General features: G+C 38.4%; 1 protein-coding gene and 2 long non-coding RNA genes across 3 annotated transcripts; 1 reads left to right on the top strand and 2 right to left on the bottom strand.

Annotated features, from left to right (window-relative positions):
- Positions 1–6,256: 6,256 nt before the first annotated feature.
- Positions 6,257–7,505, bottom strand: LOC113117441 (uncharacterized). Its single transcript, XR_003294162.1, has 2 exons — positions 7,361–7,505; positions 6,257–6,813 (listed from the first exon to the last, which is right to left on the bottom strand). It is a non-coding gene; the product is annotated as an uncharacterized LOC113117441 (long non-coding RNA).
- A 393-nt stretch (positions 7,506–7,898) lies between these two features.
- Positions 7,899–8,861, bottom strand: LOC113117440 (uncharacterized). The gene is made up of 2 exons (XR_003294161.1): positions 8,707–8,861; positions 7,899–8,490 (listed from the first exon to the last, which is right to left on the bottom strand). It is a non-coding gene; the product is annotated as an uncharacterized LOC113117440 (long non-coding RNA).
- A 550-nt stretch (positions 8,862–9,411) lies between these two features.
- LOC113117439 (isoleucine--tRNA ligase, mitochondrial-like) lies at positions 9,412–17,332 on the top strand. The gene is made up of 23 exons (XM_026286116.1): positions 9,412–9,696; positions 9,879–10,001; positions 10,153–10,306; positions 10,861–11,009; positions 11,722–11,771; positions 11,895–12,004; positions 12,088–12,178; positions 12,270–12,385; positions 12,481–12,650; positions 12,732–12,822; positions 12,961–13,112; positions 13,454–13,614; positions 13,700–13,802; positions 13,933–14,026; positions 14,139–14,247; positions 14,329–14,431; positions 14,511–14,636; positions 15,190–15,321; positions 15,403–15,509; positions 15,585–15,730; positions 15,810–16,000; positions 16,130–16,274; positions 16,491–17,332. Exons 1-23 carry the CDS (start codon positions 9,523–9,525, stop codon positions 16,634–16,636), a joined length of 2,943 nt encoding a protein of 980 aa, XP_026141901.1. The 5' UTR covers positions 9,412–9,522; the 3' UTR covers positions 16,637–17,332.
- Positions 17,333–17,420: the final 88 nt, after the last annotated feature.

Here is a 17,420-nt window from a genome sequence, read left to right as displayed (position 1 = left end):
ATTTATTTCATACAAATAAAAAAAAATAACCTTCATTAACAGAGAGAGCTGATTTTTTTATATCTTAAGTAACCCGCTCTGTCTCGCCTGTCGGTCTCTGTGTCCTCTTTGCTTCGCGATTTTTCTGTGCATGAGAAAATGGATGTGTGTCGTGAGAGCATGTGAAAAGTGTTAATTGCGTGTGTCTCACGGTGAATGCGTGAGAGCTGGCGTAGTTTAAGTCAGTCTTTGTTGAAATATCAAGCTAACTAACTAAATGGTATGGAATGAGGGACATATAAAAATGTAACTCAATTCCTCCATTAGAATGACTTGAATGGCTGTCCCAGTTTGCCAGTACTACCCTGTCCCAATTTAACAATATGCTATTGGCAAACTGGGACAGTGTCAAAATCGCATAAAAAACCCCCCAAGAAGATTAATATGAATGTGGTTTTTAACAATTCTGATTCACCATCATTACATCCTATAACAAAATATGTAACAATGATCCATGAGTTGTTTTATTTTTATAACCTCAACATTATTTACCTCAGAATGCTATGTCATTTTACTTACCATCACAGTTCACTGCAAGGTTGTTAAATATGATGTGCCACAACCCGGATGTGATGTCATAGCCACAGAATTTTATTTTTATTTTTATCACATACGTGCTACTGATGAGTTCAGTGTTGATTTTTAGTAAAAAAAAAACATATTCAAGTAAAGATTTAAATTATTAAGCTTAACTGTCCCACTTTACCCATTGTCCCACTTTACCAGTATTCAACCTAAATTACATAGGCTAAATTGTTTATATCTCTAATTCACCCCAAACAATGATAAAACCTTACAGTATTCCATAAGTATGTAATCATGTCAGTGCAATTTAGACAAGTCTAATGGATTCACAGACCCAGAAAACATGGGGTTAAGATTACACTTAAGATTACTTGACTAAGTCAAATAATGAAGGAGTTAGGATATTTTAAGGGCTCCCTGCCCATCTTGGACGCCATCTTGAAAATTGCACCTTTCTAGTGGTCAAACTTTTTGGTAAACTTTTAGTATGTTATTAATGACACCTAATCCTACAAAAAAAAAAAAACAGCTGAGAAACCTTTTGTTAGAATTTTTTTAGGGTTAGGTGTTTTATTTTCATATATGCAGCTGCCTACATTTAAATCTTTATTACAAGCAATCCTGAGGTTCATAAAGAACTTTGTTTTTAAACCTAGGCCACCAAGCCATTGTGTGTTGACTGTGAAACCTGCAAATTTTAATTATACCCATTTATGGTTTAATTACTAAATTTTTGTTTTCATATTTACAGCAAACAATTCACTGTCACTTTATTTGAACAATTCACTGTCACTCTTGCACTGCTGCAGACGCACCGCTCATGAAACACCCTGCTGGACCCAAACCATGTGCAGTGTGAATGCTTTAAAATCCATTAACATGATGGTGGGAAAAAAATATGTACCGTATACACATTGCAATCAGAGAATCTGTGAAAATGGAGTTATGTGTGTCTGATTCGAGTGTCTTCCATGCGAGCTGGACGACTACAAAAGCTAATTGTAGTCTTAGAGAATGGTTGTCCTTTTCCAGAAGAACATTATTAAATCCACAGTTTCATGACAACCAAAGCAGCATTTGTGGTACAGTTCAACCATGCTCTGAAAGTGCACACATCCTGTTTCTAACGAATGACAGTAGCTTATACCGGAAATGAGCTTCAGTTATGCACAGAATGTGAAGTTATTTCTAAGGCTAAGGTAAACGGAATAAAGGGTTTCTGGCTGCTGCCTCTGGGGAAGTAACTTTTTAAACTGTCAAAACTGCTCTCATTGGCCTAGAGAGAGAAAGATAATTGCTAATGAAATCGGTCACACACAGACTTCTCGACACAGTCTGAAAACACCTGGCCACAACACACACACTGGTCTAAGAATGTACAGTACTTCTTCAGCCATTAGTCCTGGAAGGCTTTTCATTCATCACAAGTGAATGTGATTCTCACAGCAGGAAGCTGGTCTAATTTAATCAGTGAAGCTGTGCACTCATTTCTGTCTCCACCGGATGTGCTGGTCATCTGTGGCCACTCATATGTACACACACACAATACATATCACATAGTTTTTCATGCCACACTGGGCTTTTAAATATATATGAGACAAAAAGCTGTTCTCCCACTAGTAAGATATTTTGACAAAATTTTGCAGGCAAAAAAAAAAAAATAAAATTAAATATTGTCTATTGTTAAAATGGCTCACAGCACAAATATCACAAATTCAAGGAAAAACAAAACAGTTTCCACCGAAGACAAGGGCTTCAAATAAATCAATACATAGCCTACATACATTAATCTTGATAAAGAATAATTCAATCTCTTAAGTTATTTTAAGATTCAATACAGAAAACAATTTAGAAAGAATAACGGAGGTGGAAGGATGTGGCCATTTTTCACCTGAATGTGTGAGACTTTGGTTGTTAGCCAATTCCGTTAATTTTAGCCATAAAAAAAAAAAAGGTTTTATGCTGCTTAAAATTGCAAATGGTATTCGTTATCATATTCGTTTATTTTTAGAACTATGTAGCGCAAAGAGGTTTATAGTTTACTGAACTTTTATATTTGTCAGACTTTGTTCCGTGCTTTGTGTGTTTTGCTCCTCATGTGCCTTTCTTGCCCTTATTTGGTCATGTTTCCTGTGCCTGTCACTGTACTGTTGATTAATTCCCCCGTTTCATCCCTTGTTACTTAAGCCCTGTGTTGTAGTCTCAAGCGTCTGGTGTTATGTCTTGTCATCATGCGTTCCAGAGCTGTGTTTGGTTTTATTTTTATCATTAATACGCGTGGCTTCGTGCTGCTCCCACGTCTCCTCGTTTCCTTTGCTTCCCTGTGAGATTGTGACAGTATTCTAGTTATTTACCCGAATCACAAATGTCACACTAACAAGAAATAGCTTCTGGTAAAAAAAATAAAAAAAATAAAAAAAAATAGTTTTATGATTTCACCACGTAGCCTACAATATGTTCCTGGAACAACATTCAAATCAACCAATCAGAATAGAGAGACCTTTTCAGGAAATATCTGTTTTAGGGTCAAGTGATTCTACACCCTTGTCAATCAGCTATCATTTCCCACTGATTTTAGGAACAAATTATGGGTATAGTTATGTTTAGGGGTAGGGATTGGTTTAAGTCTATACTTTTGGATAATAATTTTGATCAAGGAACATATCTTACTTGGCAAAATCAAAGTGGCCCCTCACAGTACCTTAGAACCGTTATACATAACAAACAGTTCGCTGGATTTTCACTTCTTCTCTTCAAGTGGCTCAAATGAGTACCTAACTTTCAACAGGCCAAAACAAAACCACATCCACCAGGTTGTAATTATTTTTTAGACATGTCACTTCAGCATGTTCTGTTTTCTGTAGATAAGATGGCAATCTAATTCTTCTTTTTTTTTTTTTTTACGATTGTCAGTAAGTGAAAAAAAATAATAATAATTTGATGGAGAGGACAAGCTCCTCTTCAGTAAAGGTAGTCTACATTTATTTTCTCGTGGATGAAATACAATCATTTCACTAGGAATCCATGAGTCCAGAAGAGTCACCCAAGAGTGAAACATTTCCACACAGATTTTGGTCATGTTATTCTGCCGTGCTGATCATAAAGCTGCTCGATTTAAAAATGACCTCTGTCATTTTTGACATGCTAACAACATCGAACTTTATCAGTATTAATGTTACTGCACCTAGCATGTCTACACCAAACCCAATGGGTATCTACAAAATGCCTCAAAAGTGAATGTTGCAAATACATTTGTCTCATTGTCAGAACTAGCGCAAGCATGCATATGTGTTAAAAGCAGAAAAGGTGTCACTCCCAGACAACACTGATTATAATGAGTTCTGTTTGTTCTATTCGTGTCCCTTTCACACAAGAACAGTAACTATAAAACTAAGCCCCGGTTATACAGACAGGGTTTAGACTAAGCCAGGATTAGGCCATACAGTAGTTCAGTTAGGAAATTTAAGTAATTTTTATAAACGTGCATAGAAAAAAAAAGCATTACTGATCGTCTGCCATTTTGAATACTCAATTGACTCAAATGATAGAATTCCTCTGTGCCATTCATTTTACAGCTGTGATATTAAACCTTTATAGGTATCATTACAGTTATCGTCCTTGGTATGGATAGACCTTAACTGAGACGCTTTAAGTGTGGAGCTACAAATCTGATAAATACAATTAAGATACTCACAGTAGAATGTTATGAGCCACTTCTGTGGGTTTTTGTATAGCCACACACCACCAAGTGTGTGTTTAAAAGAAATTGGGTGTGCATGGGTTACAATTAAACCACAGATTAACCATGTAAATTTTCACTTCTTTACAGAAAGTAGAAAGTAGAAAGAACGAGAGAGAAAGATGCAATCTCTGTAAGAAGAGAAATTATGGCTACCGAGCACTATGGTCACCCGGGCCCCATGAGGTGGTCTCTAATAAATGAGCAGAACTATTGACATAACGATGCTCTGAATAAAGGAACTTTTCATGGCCCGTTCCACTTTCACGTTTACACAACAGACTGAAAGATAGCTTCAAAGAGAAAGAGGAAGGTTACAGACGCTCTCATTCATGTCTGTCAGGTAAAGAAGCTATAGATCCTGGTCTGAACTCTCAGCTCAGGGACAAAACACCCTTATTATTCTGGTTTATTCTCATTTCAGACATGATGATCTGACTTAGAAGATGTCACATGAAACATGTCACACGTTACCTGCTTTTGTTATCGGACGAAGGAATGTTGTGCATTTACCGCAGTCTCTACCATTATTTTCTTCATAAAATGCATTCAAATATAGAAGAAGTGTTCTTTTACTGTTATTATATACTATGTTATTATCTATTAAAATATTCATCTGAAGCAATGAACATTGACTTTTTTTTGTATTTTTGTCATTTTAATGAGTTTATAGCTTTATTTTTATTTGAGTAATAATTAGTTAAACATATTTCAGTTAGTTATCAAGGCAAAGTTAAACATATTATATTATTTGCGCTTTTTTTTCAATGACCAAAAACAAGTTTTAATAGTGGTTAACAATAGATTTTAGTCAAGTAATTAAAGAATCTTTGCTGTTTGTTTCAGTATCAACTCTAAATGATAAATTCAGGGGTCAAATACACTGCAAATCAAATCAGACAATCTCAGCCATTTATGAGCAGCAAACAGGTGTGATGTTTACTGTAAATATTCAACACCGCTGAGACATTCTGTTTACCATCAGTTTGGCCCCTATGGGATCATTATGAGAAACTATACAGTCTTCTCTTGAAAAAGCTCAGAAAATAAAGACTTGCATTTATGTAGCAAACATCTCAAGAGTGTCTGGACTGAGAGGACTTCTGTTAACCCACGAGGGTTACGTGTCCTTCACCTATGAAAAGACCAATGCAGTTTCTCACAAACACCCCTTTTTGTTCCCTGTTTCAGTTTCAGTTTGAGCTGACCACTTATACCACTCTAATGTGGTCTCACACACATGGAAAAAAGACATCAGAATCTCGAAACTGACCTTTATTACAGTTCAAGGTAACCTTTTTGAATAAGTACAAAAGAAAAAAAAAGAAAATACTATTTCGGTCTTTCTATACTTAAGTTTGCTCAATGTGTTTACTTACTGCAGGCCAGCTGCTAATTGAGCTTAAGTGTATAAGAAATGTAATTCAATAAAACAGAAGAGTATAGTTTGAAATAATGTTTCAATCTGCATAGAGAGAAAGAAGTGTGATTGAAGTGAGTACACAAAAAAAATAGAGACAGCGATGAAGACAGAAATTGCAGATAAGGATACATCTGTTGCAGGATGTGGGCAAAGCTGCTGAAATCCTTGAATCATTGCCAAGAAAATGGCAGCGTTTGTCATGTGAGCATTTTTGATGAATTTAATGTAAAATCAATTGAATCCTGAGCAATCAGACATGATTCTGAACTGAGTGGTGGTCTGTCTGAGCAACTTTTTATTGTCCTGTGTAGTGCATACTGAACTGCGTGCGAGTGTTTTAACTGAACTAGCTGGATGTTGTGACAGCACTTCTTCTTTTATTCTGCTGTAGTCGAGAGATACTTGTAATCTACTTGTTCGGTTGTTAAAACTGCACATACACCTTCCTTCCTCTAAACACATGCCTGCAGATTATAGCATGTTTAAGAATAACATTAATTTGAATTTGGATGAAAAGCCACACACAGTCATTAACAGTCATCCACTTTAATTGTGCATTTAGACATATTCGTATTCATTACAATTAATATTTCATCACAGTTAGTGCAAAAATATTTTGGAGAAGGTGGATTACAGTGATCAGATACATACAGTCTTTCACAAGATGTTGCAACTGATGAGTCCAATTTAAAGTAAAATACTAAAACGCAACAGAGTTTGATGGTGTGGTTTCTTTGGGCTTTGGAGGATCCTTGGTTCAGTATACAGTGGATATTTTCTTTTAAATCCCAGTTTTTATTATTATTATTTAAAAAATGTTGATTCGTTGTGGCATCTTCTTATTGAGCTGTTCTTGTGTCTTATATCTTCAAGAATTTTGGGAAGTGTGGTCTTCATGTGACTGGCTATCTATCTTTGCTCCTCTTGGTCATCTGAATATTCTCCAGCCAGTTTAGGATCTACTGTGGATGAAGCCCACGGTGACTGCTGGGATCAGAAGGCACATCACGGTGGGCAGCGGACCCAATCCTGCAGCACTGGGTGGAGGCTTGGCTGAAGATGGAGTTGCTTTGGTTGAAATATTTCCCTATACACCAACATGAAAAAAAAAGTATGAATAAATAAGCAGATTATTTTATAGTACTGTATTATGTGCACTTTTAAAGTAGAAAAGTGCAGTTGCTAGGCTGCTGATTAATTTCTAAAATCTATCTATCTATCTAACCTAAAGTGGACGTTCTGTGGTAATATCAAAATTAATTGCCTCTAATTACATATATATGTATATATATATATATATATATATATATATATATATATATATATATATATATATATATATATATACATACATATAAATATATATAGTTTAATTAAAGACAGTTAATTTTGATATTACCAAAGAATGCCCACTTTAGGTTACCTGCTTTTTTCCTTTGTTTTTTAGATAACAAAAACTGAAAAAAGAACTGTTTATTTTGAGAAGCTGCTTTGAAATGCACTTTGATGGTTTTATTACTATTTAAATATTAATGAACAAAAATATCTAATAATAAATAAGAAAGATAGGAAAAAAAAATTCATAATCATTAAAAAAAAAGTAAGGCAAGAGGGAAAGAAATCACAGTGCCTACCTCCTGAGATGAAAAGGGTAAGGTTATAATCAGTAACCCGATGCACAATGCCAGTATTTTATTCATGATTATGCCTTCTTTTTCTCCTTGCAGAGATGTTTTCTGTGGGCAGAGTTTGTGCTTATGCGGTGCAGGAGGGGAGTTTTATTCTCACCGTGAATAATGTGTGACGTGTTTAAGCACCTGATCATTGGTTTAAGAAGAGGATCACATCCTCTATCAGTACAGTGCCTTCATCTCTTAAAACTCTTTTCAAAATGTCAAATACACTCAATTCTCGAATAAATTTCTAACTAGGATACCTGTATTTTCAACTCTAGATTCTATTACCTTACTAAAACTATTATAAAACTCTCTTTTGCTTTGTTCAGTATGTTGTTGGCATGAGAGAACATACAGAGAATCCTGATTATTCTAAGTCTATATTTGTACTCATCTAATTCTTAAATAAAACACATGGGAAACTATTATGAAACTCTGATTATATATCTTAGGATGAAATTGGTTTGAATGAAAAAATGAGATGTACATTCTGAAATGTAGTACATTGATCACATTTATTGTAAAATGTCAAATTTGTAGTACACAAGCCGTCATTACAGAAATTGGACTAAAATTTTAATGTGATTACTGATTAAAGTAATGGAGTTTTGTTAACTTGCTTCATCTCAATCATATACTGAGCACAGGAGAATCGAACTCTTCCAAGGGAATTTGCCATTGAGTAGGTGAGCTCTAAAACAAAGAGCCAAAGCTGCAGGTGTCTTTGAAGCTCCCTAAAACAGATGTAACCAAACAAATCCCTCTTGAAGAAATTCTCAAAACTTTATTCATTTTCATTAATTAGAATCCATTACAAAAATGTGAGCTGAGGCATCTTCTCTCTTCAAGATTTGTGGAAAAGTTTGCTCTTTGAGTGGATGGCTGTCCATTTCGCCACTGTCTCTGTGTGGGTCATCTATGGTGAGCGCTCTCCATCCATCACTTTAGGATATGCTGTGTAAGAAGCCCAGGGTGGCTGCAGGGATCAGCAGGTACAGTGTGGTGGGCACAGGACCCAATCCCACAGCGCTGGAATTCGTGGAGGTAGTCGCAGGTGATGAGCCACTGCTTTTCGGCTCACTGCCATCCTACACCAAACAAGAATTTAAAGAAAATTCAGAAAAAGTGCTCACATTTCACTCTGTCCATGTTATTTGATTTTGTTATTTGATTTCACAATACTGGATCTATCTATGTATAGATGCACTTTGTTACCACATTTAATTAATTAAACCTACTATTTAAAACATGAACACAACAAATAAGTGCTATAAATCTATAAATGAGAAAATCATTGCGCCTACCTGAGTTGAAAATGGAATGGTGATGAGTAGCACTGCAAAACTCAGAATCCAAAGTTTATTCATTCTTATGCCTGTGTTATCTTCTTCTGGAGAAGTTTCCTGCTGGATCAATGGTCTGTGCTCAATGCTGAGGCAGTCATGGGCCTTTTAATACCGAAGTGACGTCAAAAACACCCGCCCACCGGGGAGGTAATGAAGGTGAAGATAAACTGTTATTGTTTTCAATTGTTTTACATGTTCTCTTCTTATAACATAATGATATAGTGTAGTCTTAACCATAGCAACAGTAAACTAAACTATACGGCCGCTTTACCATTAAGTACATAAACATGGTACTGAAAAAACACCTTTTTATATTGTTTTATAACATTTTATATTGTTTTCAAGATGAGCATTTATCGTACTGAAACTTATTAAATGTATCAAATATGATGGCTTTTGGGGAAAGTTTATAATCTTATTCAGTCCTCTTTGGGTTACCTTAACGTTACGTTACATGTTTAGCCCCCACAATTAAAGCTAAAAGTTTTGATCATAAAACTAAGCATTTCATAGATTTGTTTAAACATTTTGTGTAAACCTGCCTTCTAAGTCATTATTAGTGACCTCACAGCGTCCTCTTGCGTTTCAAATCCCCATTCACATCATGAAAAAGGCGTTTTCGTTTATGTGGAGAGCTTGTTTCTTCTCAGCTCCCGTAGATTTGCGTTGCTTCTATGGTTCCGGTAGACACAGAGTGCCGCCCATGTAGAGGAGGAGGTCACATCCCGCAACAGACTCTCATCCTGGTCGCAAACTCTTCTGTCAAAGCCCCTCATGCTGCTGCTTCGGCGTTCGGCGGTAGGGCTCGGCGGTGTGGCTCGATGGGGACTGCGCTGTCTGTGCTCCGGGGACGCAGCGGGCCGGTACCGGAACACTGTGCTGCTGCCCCGCACTGACTTCCCCATGAGAGTGAACGGGCCGAACCTACTGGAGCGAGAGATCCAGCAGGTAACAGTGACAGATCCAGATACAAATGCTGGCGTTACTGAAATGATGTTCTGTTACTTCATAAATCATAGTGAATGATTAAGATTACATTATGCTACAACACTTCTATAACAGCCACCACAGCTTGAGATCAAGTATGTGGTTGTCTTTTGTTGGAGCTTGAACTTTTCTGTGTTCTACAGAAATGTGGTTTTGACCAGCTGTACAAATGGCAGAGAGAGAAAAAAGCTAAAAAGGAGTACTGCCTTCATGATGGACCACCATATGCCAATGGGGACCCGCATGTTGGGCACGCTCTCAATAAGGTACATTCTGTCAGATCATATGCACATAAGTCATGGACATATGCAGGGAATTAGAAATACTAAGGTCCAAAAGCTGAGCTTGTTTGGGAGGTTTGGGGCCACACACATGAACTAATCTGCAATCAGCATCTGTATTTGATCTCTCCTGTAGATCCTCAAAGACATACGGAACCGTTTCGAGGTGCTGAGAGGCAGACAGGTGCACTATGTGCCTGGTTGGGACTGCCATGGGCTGCCCATTGAGCTCAAAGCACTTGGAGACCTGGGAACCAATGAGCTGACTCCTCTACAAATCCGACAGAAAGGTCAGGACGATACATATAAGGAATGCTCTGGTCAAAAAATACTGTTGTCTAGATCTTAGATGCTTGAAATAACTTGTCAGTTAAGGGGATACTCCACCCCAAAATGAAAATGTATTCATAAATCACTTACTCCCATGTCGTTCCAAACATGTAAAAAAAGCTTAGTGCATCTTCTGAACATAATTTAAGATATTTTGGATGAAGACCGGGAGGCTTGTTATTGTCCCATAGACTGCAAAGTAAGTTACACTGTGAAGGTCCAGAAAATTATAAAAAGCATCTGCCATCAATGTTTCAACTGTAATGTTATGAAGCGACAAGAATACTGTTTGTAAGCGAAGAAAACTAAAACAATGACTTTATTCAACAATTCCTTTGTCAACTTTAAATTGTGTTGGAAAGACCAACACAAATTTTACGGGTTTGGAACAACATGGGGGTAAGTGATTAATGAAAAAAATAATAATTTTGGGGTGGAGTATCCCTTTAAGTAATGTTGCTAAGATACATTGCTTTTGGTGAATCCAAAACTGCCTGTGTGTCTCTGCGTTCAGCGCGGGAGTTTGCAGAGAGCGCCATATCTCGGCAGCGTGCTGCATTCCAGCGCTGGGGTGTGATGGCGCATTGGGAGAATTGTTATTACACCTTTGATGGGAAATATGAAGCGGCCCAACTGAAAGTCTTCCAAGATATGCATAACAAGGTGGGAGAAGTTTTTTCCCGCACAACACAGTTTGACATGTTTGATTTCATTCTGTATGTAAGTACTTCGAGTAGTTTGCCTATAAATTAATATTCTGCAATGATATAAACTACAAAAAAGTTTAGAGTAAAAAATGCAATCATATTTATTTGATTAAAAACACTTTTGTTGTGAAATACTATTACAATTTAAAATGTAAAACTTACATTTTTAAGTGTATTTACTTTAAAAAAAGATATTTGAATATGTTTTAAAATATATACCCGATTCTTCTATTACATCAGTCTTCAGTGTCATATGATTCTTCCAGATATCATTCTAATACAGTGATTTGTTGGAAACAGTTGTACATTTTGTCAGTGTTCTTTGCATAATGATTAATGTCTTACAAACCATTAACTACGACTTTTGCCTCAAACTTCAAATTGGCTGCTTATTAATAGTTAGTAAAGTAGTTGTTAAGTTTAGGTGTTGGGTAGTATTAGAGATGTAAAATAAGGTCATCCAGAATATGTGCTTTATAAGTATTAATAAACAGCCAGTATGTTAATAATAGGCATGCTAATAAGCAACTAGATAATAATGAGAATTGCTCACTATACTAAAGTGTTACCAAACATTGCTGACCCCAGATTTTAAAATAGTAGTGTACGCACCCTCACATCATTGAAAGTTTCTCACTTTACCCCTCTTTTTCTATCTTTGCGTACAGGGTTTAATTTATCAGGACTATAAGCCTGTTTTCTGGTCACCATCATCCAGGTGAGAGAAGCTCAGTGTTTGCAGTTTCACGTAAAGCCTCTAAGAAAACATAACAGACAGGATGCTTTGAATTTTAGGATTTAGATGTTGTACAGATATCTGCTGTATTCTCTCTCTGTGAAGGACGGCGCTTGCAGAAGCTGAGCTGGAGTATAATCCAGAACACGTGAGCCGCGCTCTGTACATCACTTTCCCCCTGCTCACCCTGCCGGCCAAACTCGCTGCCAAAGCAGGTGTGTCCCGGTGCCACGCGCTCTTTACAGGCCACAGAATCATTTTGCTAATTCTGATGCCAGTATTTTTGTCTGTGCTTCAGAAAGCTGGGGTCATGTGTCTGCTCTGATATGGACGACTCAGCCATGGACTATTCCAGCCAATCAAGCGGTTTGTTACATGCCCAAAGTACAGTAAGTCACACACCTATGCATCTGTCAGTGGAATTCAGGCGGTATGATTTAATGGAGACATTCGTGATCACATGTCTTCCCTCTTCTTCAGGTACTCTTTAGTGAAGCGAGCTGATAACGAACAGCTCCTCCTAGTGGCCTCAGAGCGCATCAGCAGCCTCGCCTCTGTGCTGAAGACAAATCTGGAAAGTTTGGACACATTCACAGGTAGATCCAGTGTTTGTTTTTGACCTGAAGCATTTCAAATGATGCCTTTTAAACTAACCTAAGCATCTCTCTGTTTCTCTTTCACTCCTCTCCAGGGTCAGACCTCGAAGGTGGTGTCTGTCAGCATCCCACAATTCCTGCAAAACAAGCGCCTTTGTTGCCGGCTAACCATGTGACCATGACAAAGGGAACCGGATTGGTCCACACAGCTCCTGCCCACGGCATGGAGGACTACGGTGTTGCTACGCACTTTAATCTGCCAGTAGTATGTCGCCCACATCTGTATATGCTGAAAACAGGAAAATATTGGGTTGTTGACTATTAATTGAAGTCTTTCTTTCTCTAGGAGTGCATAGTGGATGAGGAGGGCAGGTTTACAGAACTGGCTGGGCCTGAACTGCAGAAGAAATCTGTGATGACCGAAGGCAATGCCACAGGTGAGAGAGTCAGATTGATGGAGGAAAGAGAAAATGTTGTTACAAGAAAAATAGAACTAAATTTGACCGTATGAAATGATAAAAGAATATGCATTCTTGTAATCATAACTAATGTTTTGTGTGTGTGTGTGTGGGCAGTAATCTCAATGCTGCAGGCAGTGGGTGCCATTGTGAAGGAGGAGGACTGTGTCCACAGTTACCCGTACGACTGGAGGACCAAACAGCCAGTCGTGATCAGAGCCAGTAAACAATGGTTTATTAACACAGCCAGCCTCAACGACAAAGCCAAGGTGAGCCAGTGGCCTCCTGAATAGAATAGCATATACATGGGTCATATTTTACCCCCATATTATAATATTTTTATTTTCAACAAATAAAAAATGTTTTTAGGACTGTTAAGATTTTTACATTTGTTTTTGTTTTTTACAATATTTTGCTTCTAGTAAATTAAGTCCATTTTAGAAAATAATTTGTACATATTTACTACCTTTTTTTTTTGAGTGATCTGGGCATGTTTTTTTTTTTGTTTTTTTTACGCAAAAGTATTAGAAAATGCAACTGTTTTCTAATACATTTCAAGCTATATATAAGTGATTTTCTACAGAAATACACTTTGGATGTGTTTTTATAGGATGCCCTTAAGAAGGTGCGTGTGATACCTGAATCGGCGAGGTCTAGTTTGTTGGCGATGCTGGACAGAAGAACATACTGGTGTATATCCCGGCAGAGGAGCTGGGGCGTCCCCATTCCAGTGTTCTACCATAAAGAGACTGGAGAGCCACTCTTAAACAAGTATATACTTACACCGTCATAGACCCAATCAAACACATATGAAGACTTCTTAAGCTAAAAGTCCTAATCCCTCTTTCTCTCTCAGACATTCAGTGACACACATTGCTAATGTTTTCTCTGAGAAGGGGAGTGACAGCTGGTGGACGGAGCCACTGGAGACGTTTCTGACTCCAGAGGTGCTTCAGAAGGTACATTTTCATATACTACCGGTAGTTTTTTTTTTTTTTTTAAGAAGTCTCTTATGTCACATGATCATTCAGAAATCATTCTGATTGGTGCTCCAAAACGATTCAGAACATGTTCTAAATTGTTTTTCAGAGTAAAGCAGGTGCAGTGTCTGATTACGTGCGGGGTGAAGATGTCCTGGATATCTGGTTTGACAGCGGGGCCTCATGGGCCGCAGTGCTACCTGGTGAGTAGTCAAAGCGGTGCTTCATTGTTTTCATGTATTTGGTGTGTGTCTAGTTCCAGAAGTATTTATTTGTGTTGTAGTGTAATCTTACTGCCTCTCTCTCTTTTTTCAGAATCAGATCCGCGTGCAGACTCATACGTTGAAGGGAAAGATCAGGTCGGCGGTTGGTTTCAGTCGTCTCTTCTCACCAGTGTAGCTGTACGGAATAAAGCCCCTTACAAGTGAGTCATACAAATGCAGGTGTATATGCAAAAGACAAATACATGTCAAAAAACACTGGTGACATTCTGTGTGTGTTTCAGAACCCTAGTGGTCCATGGATTTGCTGTGAGTGAGAAAGGAGAAAAAATGTCTAAGTCCATAGGCAACGTGATCGACCCAGATGTTGTTATTAATGGAGGGAAGGTAAGATGTGATTAACCAATTCTAGAATCAAATTATATCAGTCAGTCAGTGTTTTCAAACATCAATTTCTCTCTCCCAGGACTTGTCTGTGTCCCCTCCATATGGTGCTGATGTTTTGAGATGGTGGGTTGCAGAGTCGAATGTGTTTTCTGAGGTTCAGATCGGGCCGAACACACTAAACGCTGCTAAAGACAGCATCAACAAGGTCTGGCTTATAAACGAAATGCATTGGTTTCCTGCTAACCAGTTCTAGTTCGAAGGGTTATTTTTACACTAGCTTTCAAAGGTTGAGGTCAGAAAGAATGTTAATTTTATTATACATTTTTATTTAGCAAGGATGCAATAGATTAAAGAAATAAATTTATGGTGTTATAAAATAACTTGCTATTCTTCAAAAATGTCACGGTTTCCACCAAAAAATCTTAAATGGTACAACATTTTAAAATATTGATAATAAGAAGTTATATTTCAAAATGCATCAAATCAGCATTAGAAGGATTTCTGAAAGATCATGTGACATTGAAGACTGGAGTAATGGCTGCCGAAAATTCAGCTTTGCCATCATGGAAATGAATGACCTTTTAAAATATATTCACATAGTAATTGGTTATTTTGAAATGTAATGATTCATAATATTATAATTTGACTGCGTTTAGATCAAATAACTTGACTTCCCTACCCCAAACGTTTGAACAGTATTATAAATCCAAATGCTTATGTGCCGATGGCCTCTCTTTCAACTGATCTCCTCTCTCCAGCTGAGGAACACACTGAGGTTTCTCTTGGGGAATCTCCAGGGTTTTGATCCTCGTTCCCAGGCCGTGGACCCTAAACAAATGCACTACGTAGATCAGTACATGCTGCACGTGCTCCGAGAGTTCAGCATGAAGGTGAGTCTCCGTGTTAGCCGAGCATAAACCAGCTCTACTCTGCAGTCGCTCACATCCCGTGTGTTTGTGTGTGTGCTGCAGGTAACGGATGCTTACAGTGAGTTTGACAATGGCCGTGTCATCCGTCTGCTGCAATCCTTCATCACCAGAGATTTATCCAACTTCTATTTCAGCATCATTAAAGATCGGTAACCATGCATTCAGTTTTGTAACTAAAATCCTGTTCTGTTTGCAAAAAGTCACGCTCTCATCTTCTCTCTCAGGCTGTACTGTGACCCTGAGGACTCTCTTGGTCGGAGGTCATGTCAGACGGTTCTAGAAGAGATTCTGGATGGAGTGAGCCGTTCTATCGCTCCTGTGCTCCCTCATCTCGCTGAGGAGGTGTACCTGCACGCTCCAGGACACGATGGTAGACACACGCGGTTTCTGTACAACTGACGCTGTACGTCTACTGACTGTAACACTTCTCATACTCTCTTCTTCTGTAGAGGGGGATACTTTGTTTCGTAGTGGCTGGATTAAGACCAGTTCTGTGTGGCGGAGGCCAGGACTGGAGGAAGCGGTGGAGGGCGCGTGTGCCATCAGAGATTCCTTCCTGTCATCTATTCCGGGATGTAATGCTGCCAAGTATGAACTCATCATTTCCATTGAGCCCGGCCTGTTCTTTGAGCTCATTGAGGTACATCAGAGATTTTGAAGGCCTGTTCACACCAGCACAAATGTTGGCCGCAGAAGCATAGCCTTATTTGTTAGTTTTCTTAGTTGTGAAGTATTCCGTACATTTCTTTTTCCCATCCCTCCCTGTCAGTCTCTTCAAGAGGAGCCCACATCCACCTGCTCCCAGCTGACCGAGCTCATGATGACCTCACGCACGACTTTGACAAGCTCTCTCCCGCTGGATTTGCCATCGGATGCCGTCACGAGCACAGGAAACTTCCTCATCAACCTGGAAGGTAAGATGTGAATCGAAATTAAAAGTCCTGGCTAGGCTGTGGTGTTCAAGACACATTCAGTAAATTTGCATATTTGAATTGAGTTGAGAATTTGAGTCAGAAAGATTGAGAACCACTGATTGGTAACAATTGACTATAATCATTTAACCTTTGTCTTTACCAAAGTAACTCGTTCAGGTAGTTTTGTGTGACAGAGGTGTATGTTGTGTTGTGTAGGGGGCATGATTCGCGAGGAGAGTTCATACAGTGTAGCTGCGATGCCCACCTCTCTGTCACGCTGTCCCAGATGTCGACGGTACACATCAGATGAGCCAGACTGTCTCTGCCCACGATGCAAAACCGTGCTGGAGAACGCCAAGTAATCGCCCTGACTGTTGCCATGACTACTGCCCACCGGCCCTCCTCATCCTCCTCTTCCTCTGGTGAACGAGACTGCAAGGGCTAACACGGACCAGTGTGAAGCTGCTATTGTAACGGGCAGAAAGTTGTCTGAAGCTGTGGGAGAGGGGGATCGTGTTTTTCAGGGGTCAAACGGGAGATGAACTGTTATAAGTGAATAAAGCAGGAATTTGGAAGCAAAAAAATTCGCAGATTCAGCATAAAAACAGCGCAGTTCTCTGCTGCAGGTTAAAAGCAAATTGATTCAGTACACTGAAAAGGGCCTTTGTGTATTTGTATGTCCATACGTGCTTGTTTTTGCAATGGGTGAAAGGTTCGGTTGAACAGATCGATCTTATTTTTTGGGATATTAAGCCATGAAAGGGTGTATTTTATTGTCATATTTTGAACTGAAGATGTACTGTAATGTCAGCGTGACTCATTCATGAAGCCAAAGCAGAAGTCTGTTGTGAAATCGGTCTTCAATTTTAACATTAAGGTTGCAGTTTATCTAGCAAAGGTTTTGCAAAATGAACGTTCTCTGCTTGTTTCATAAATGAGGCTCATTGAGAGAAGAGTTTGTCAGTTTTAGTTTCTCAGTTTACCTGGTAATTGATGCTTTATGACGTCACTTTTATTGCTTAACCAATAAACACAGTACACATAGGAAAGAGAATGTACATTTCTGTGTGAATCTTCATTTACTCCCACTTTTCCAAATTTATATAGTAACACACATTATTTACTAACAGGTTAAGTAAATGAGTT

The sequence above is a fragment of the Carassius auratus genome, chromosome 17 (assembly GCF_003368295.1).
Source record: "Carassius auratus strain Wakin chromosome 17, ASM336829v1, whole genome shotgun sequence".
NCBI lineage: Eukaryota > Metazoa > Chordata > Actinopteri > Cypriniformes > Cyprinidae > Carassius > Carassius auratus.
Note: the sequence above shows the minus strand (reverse complement) of the source record. Positions and strands in the feature narration are given on the sequence as shown.

Excerpts from the sequence above, each read along its gene's own strand:
- LOC113117439 (XM_026286116.1), top strand. The coding sequence starts at position 9,523 with ATGCTGCTGCTTCGGCGTTCGGCGGTAGGGCTCGGCGGTGTGGCTCGA. Across the intron at positions 11,010-11,721 it reads TCCAAGATATGCATAACAAG|GGTTTAATTTATCAGGACTA; the intron begins GTGGGAGAAGTT and ends CTTTGCGTACAG. Across the intron at positions 12,651-12,731 it reads CGCACTTTAATCTGCCAGTA|GAGTGCATAGTGGATGAGGA; the intron begins GTATGTCGCCCA and ends TTCTTTCTCTAG.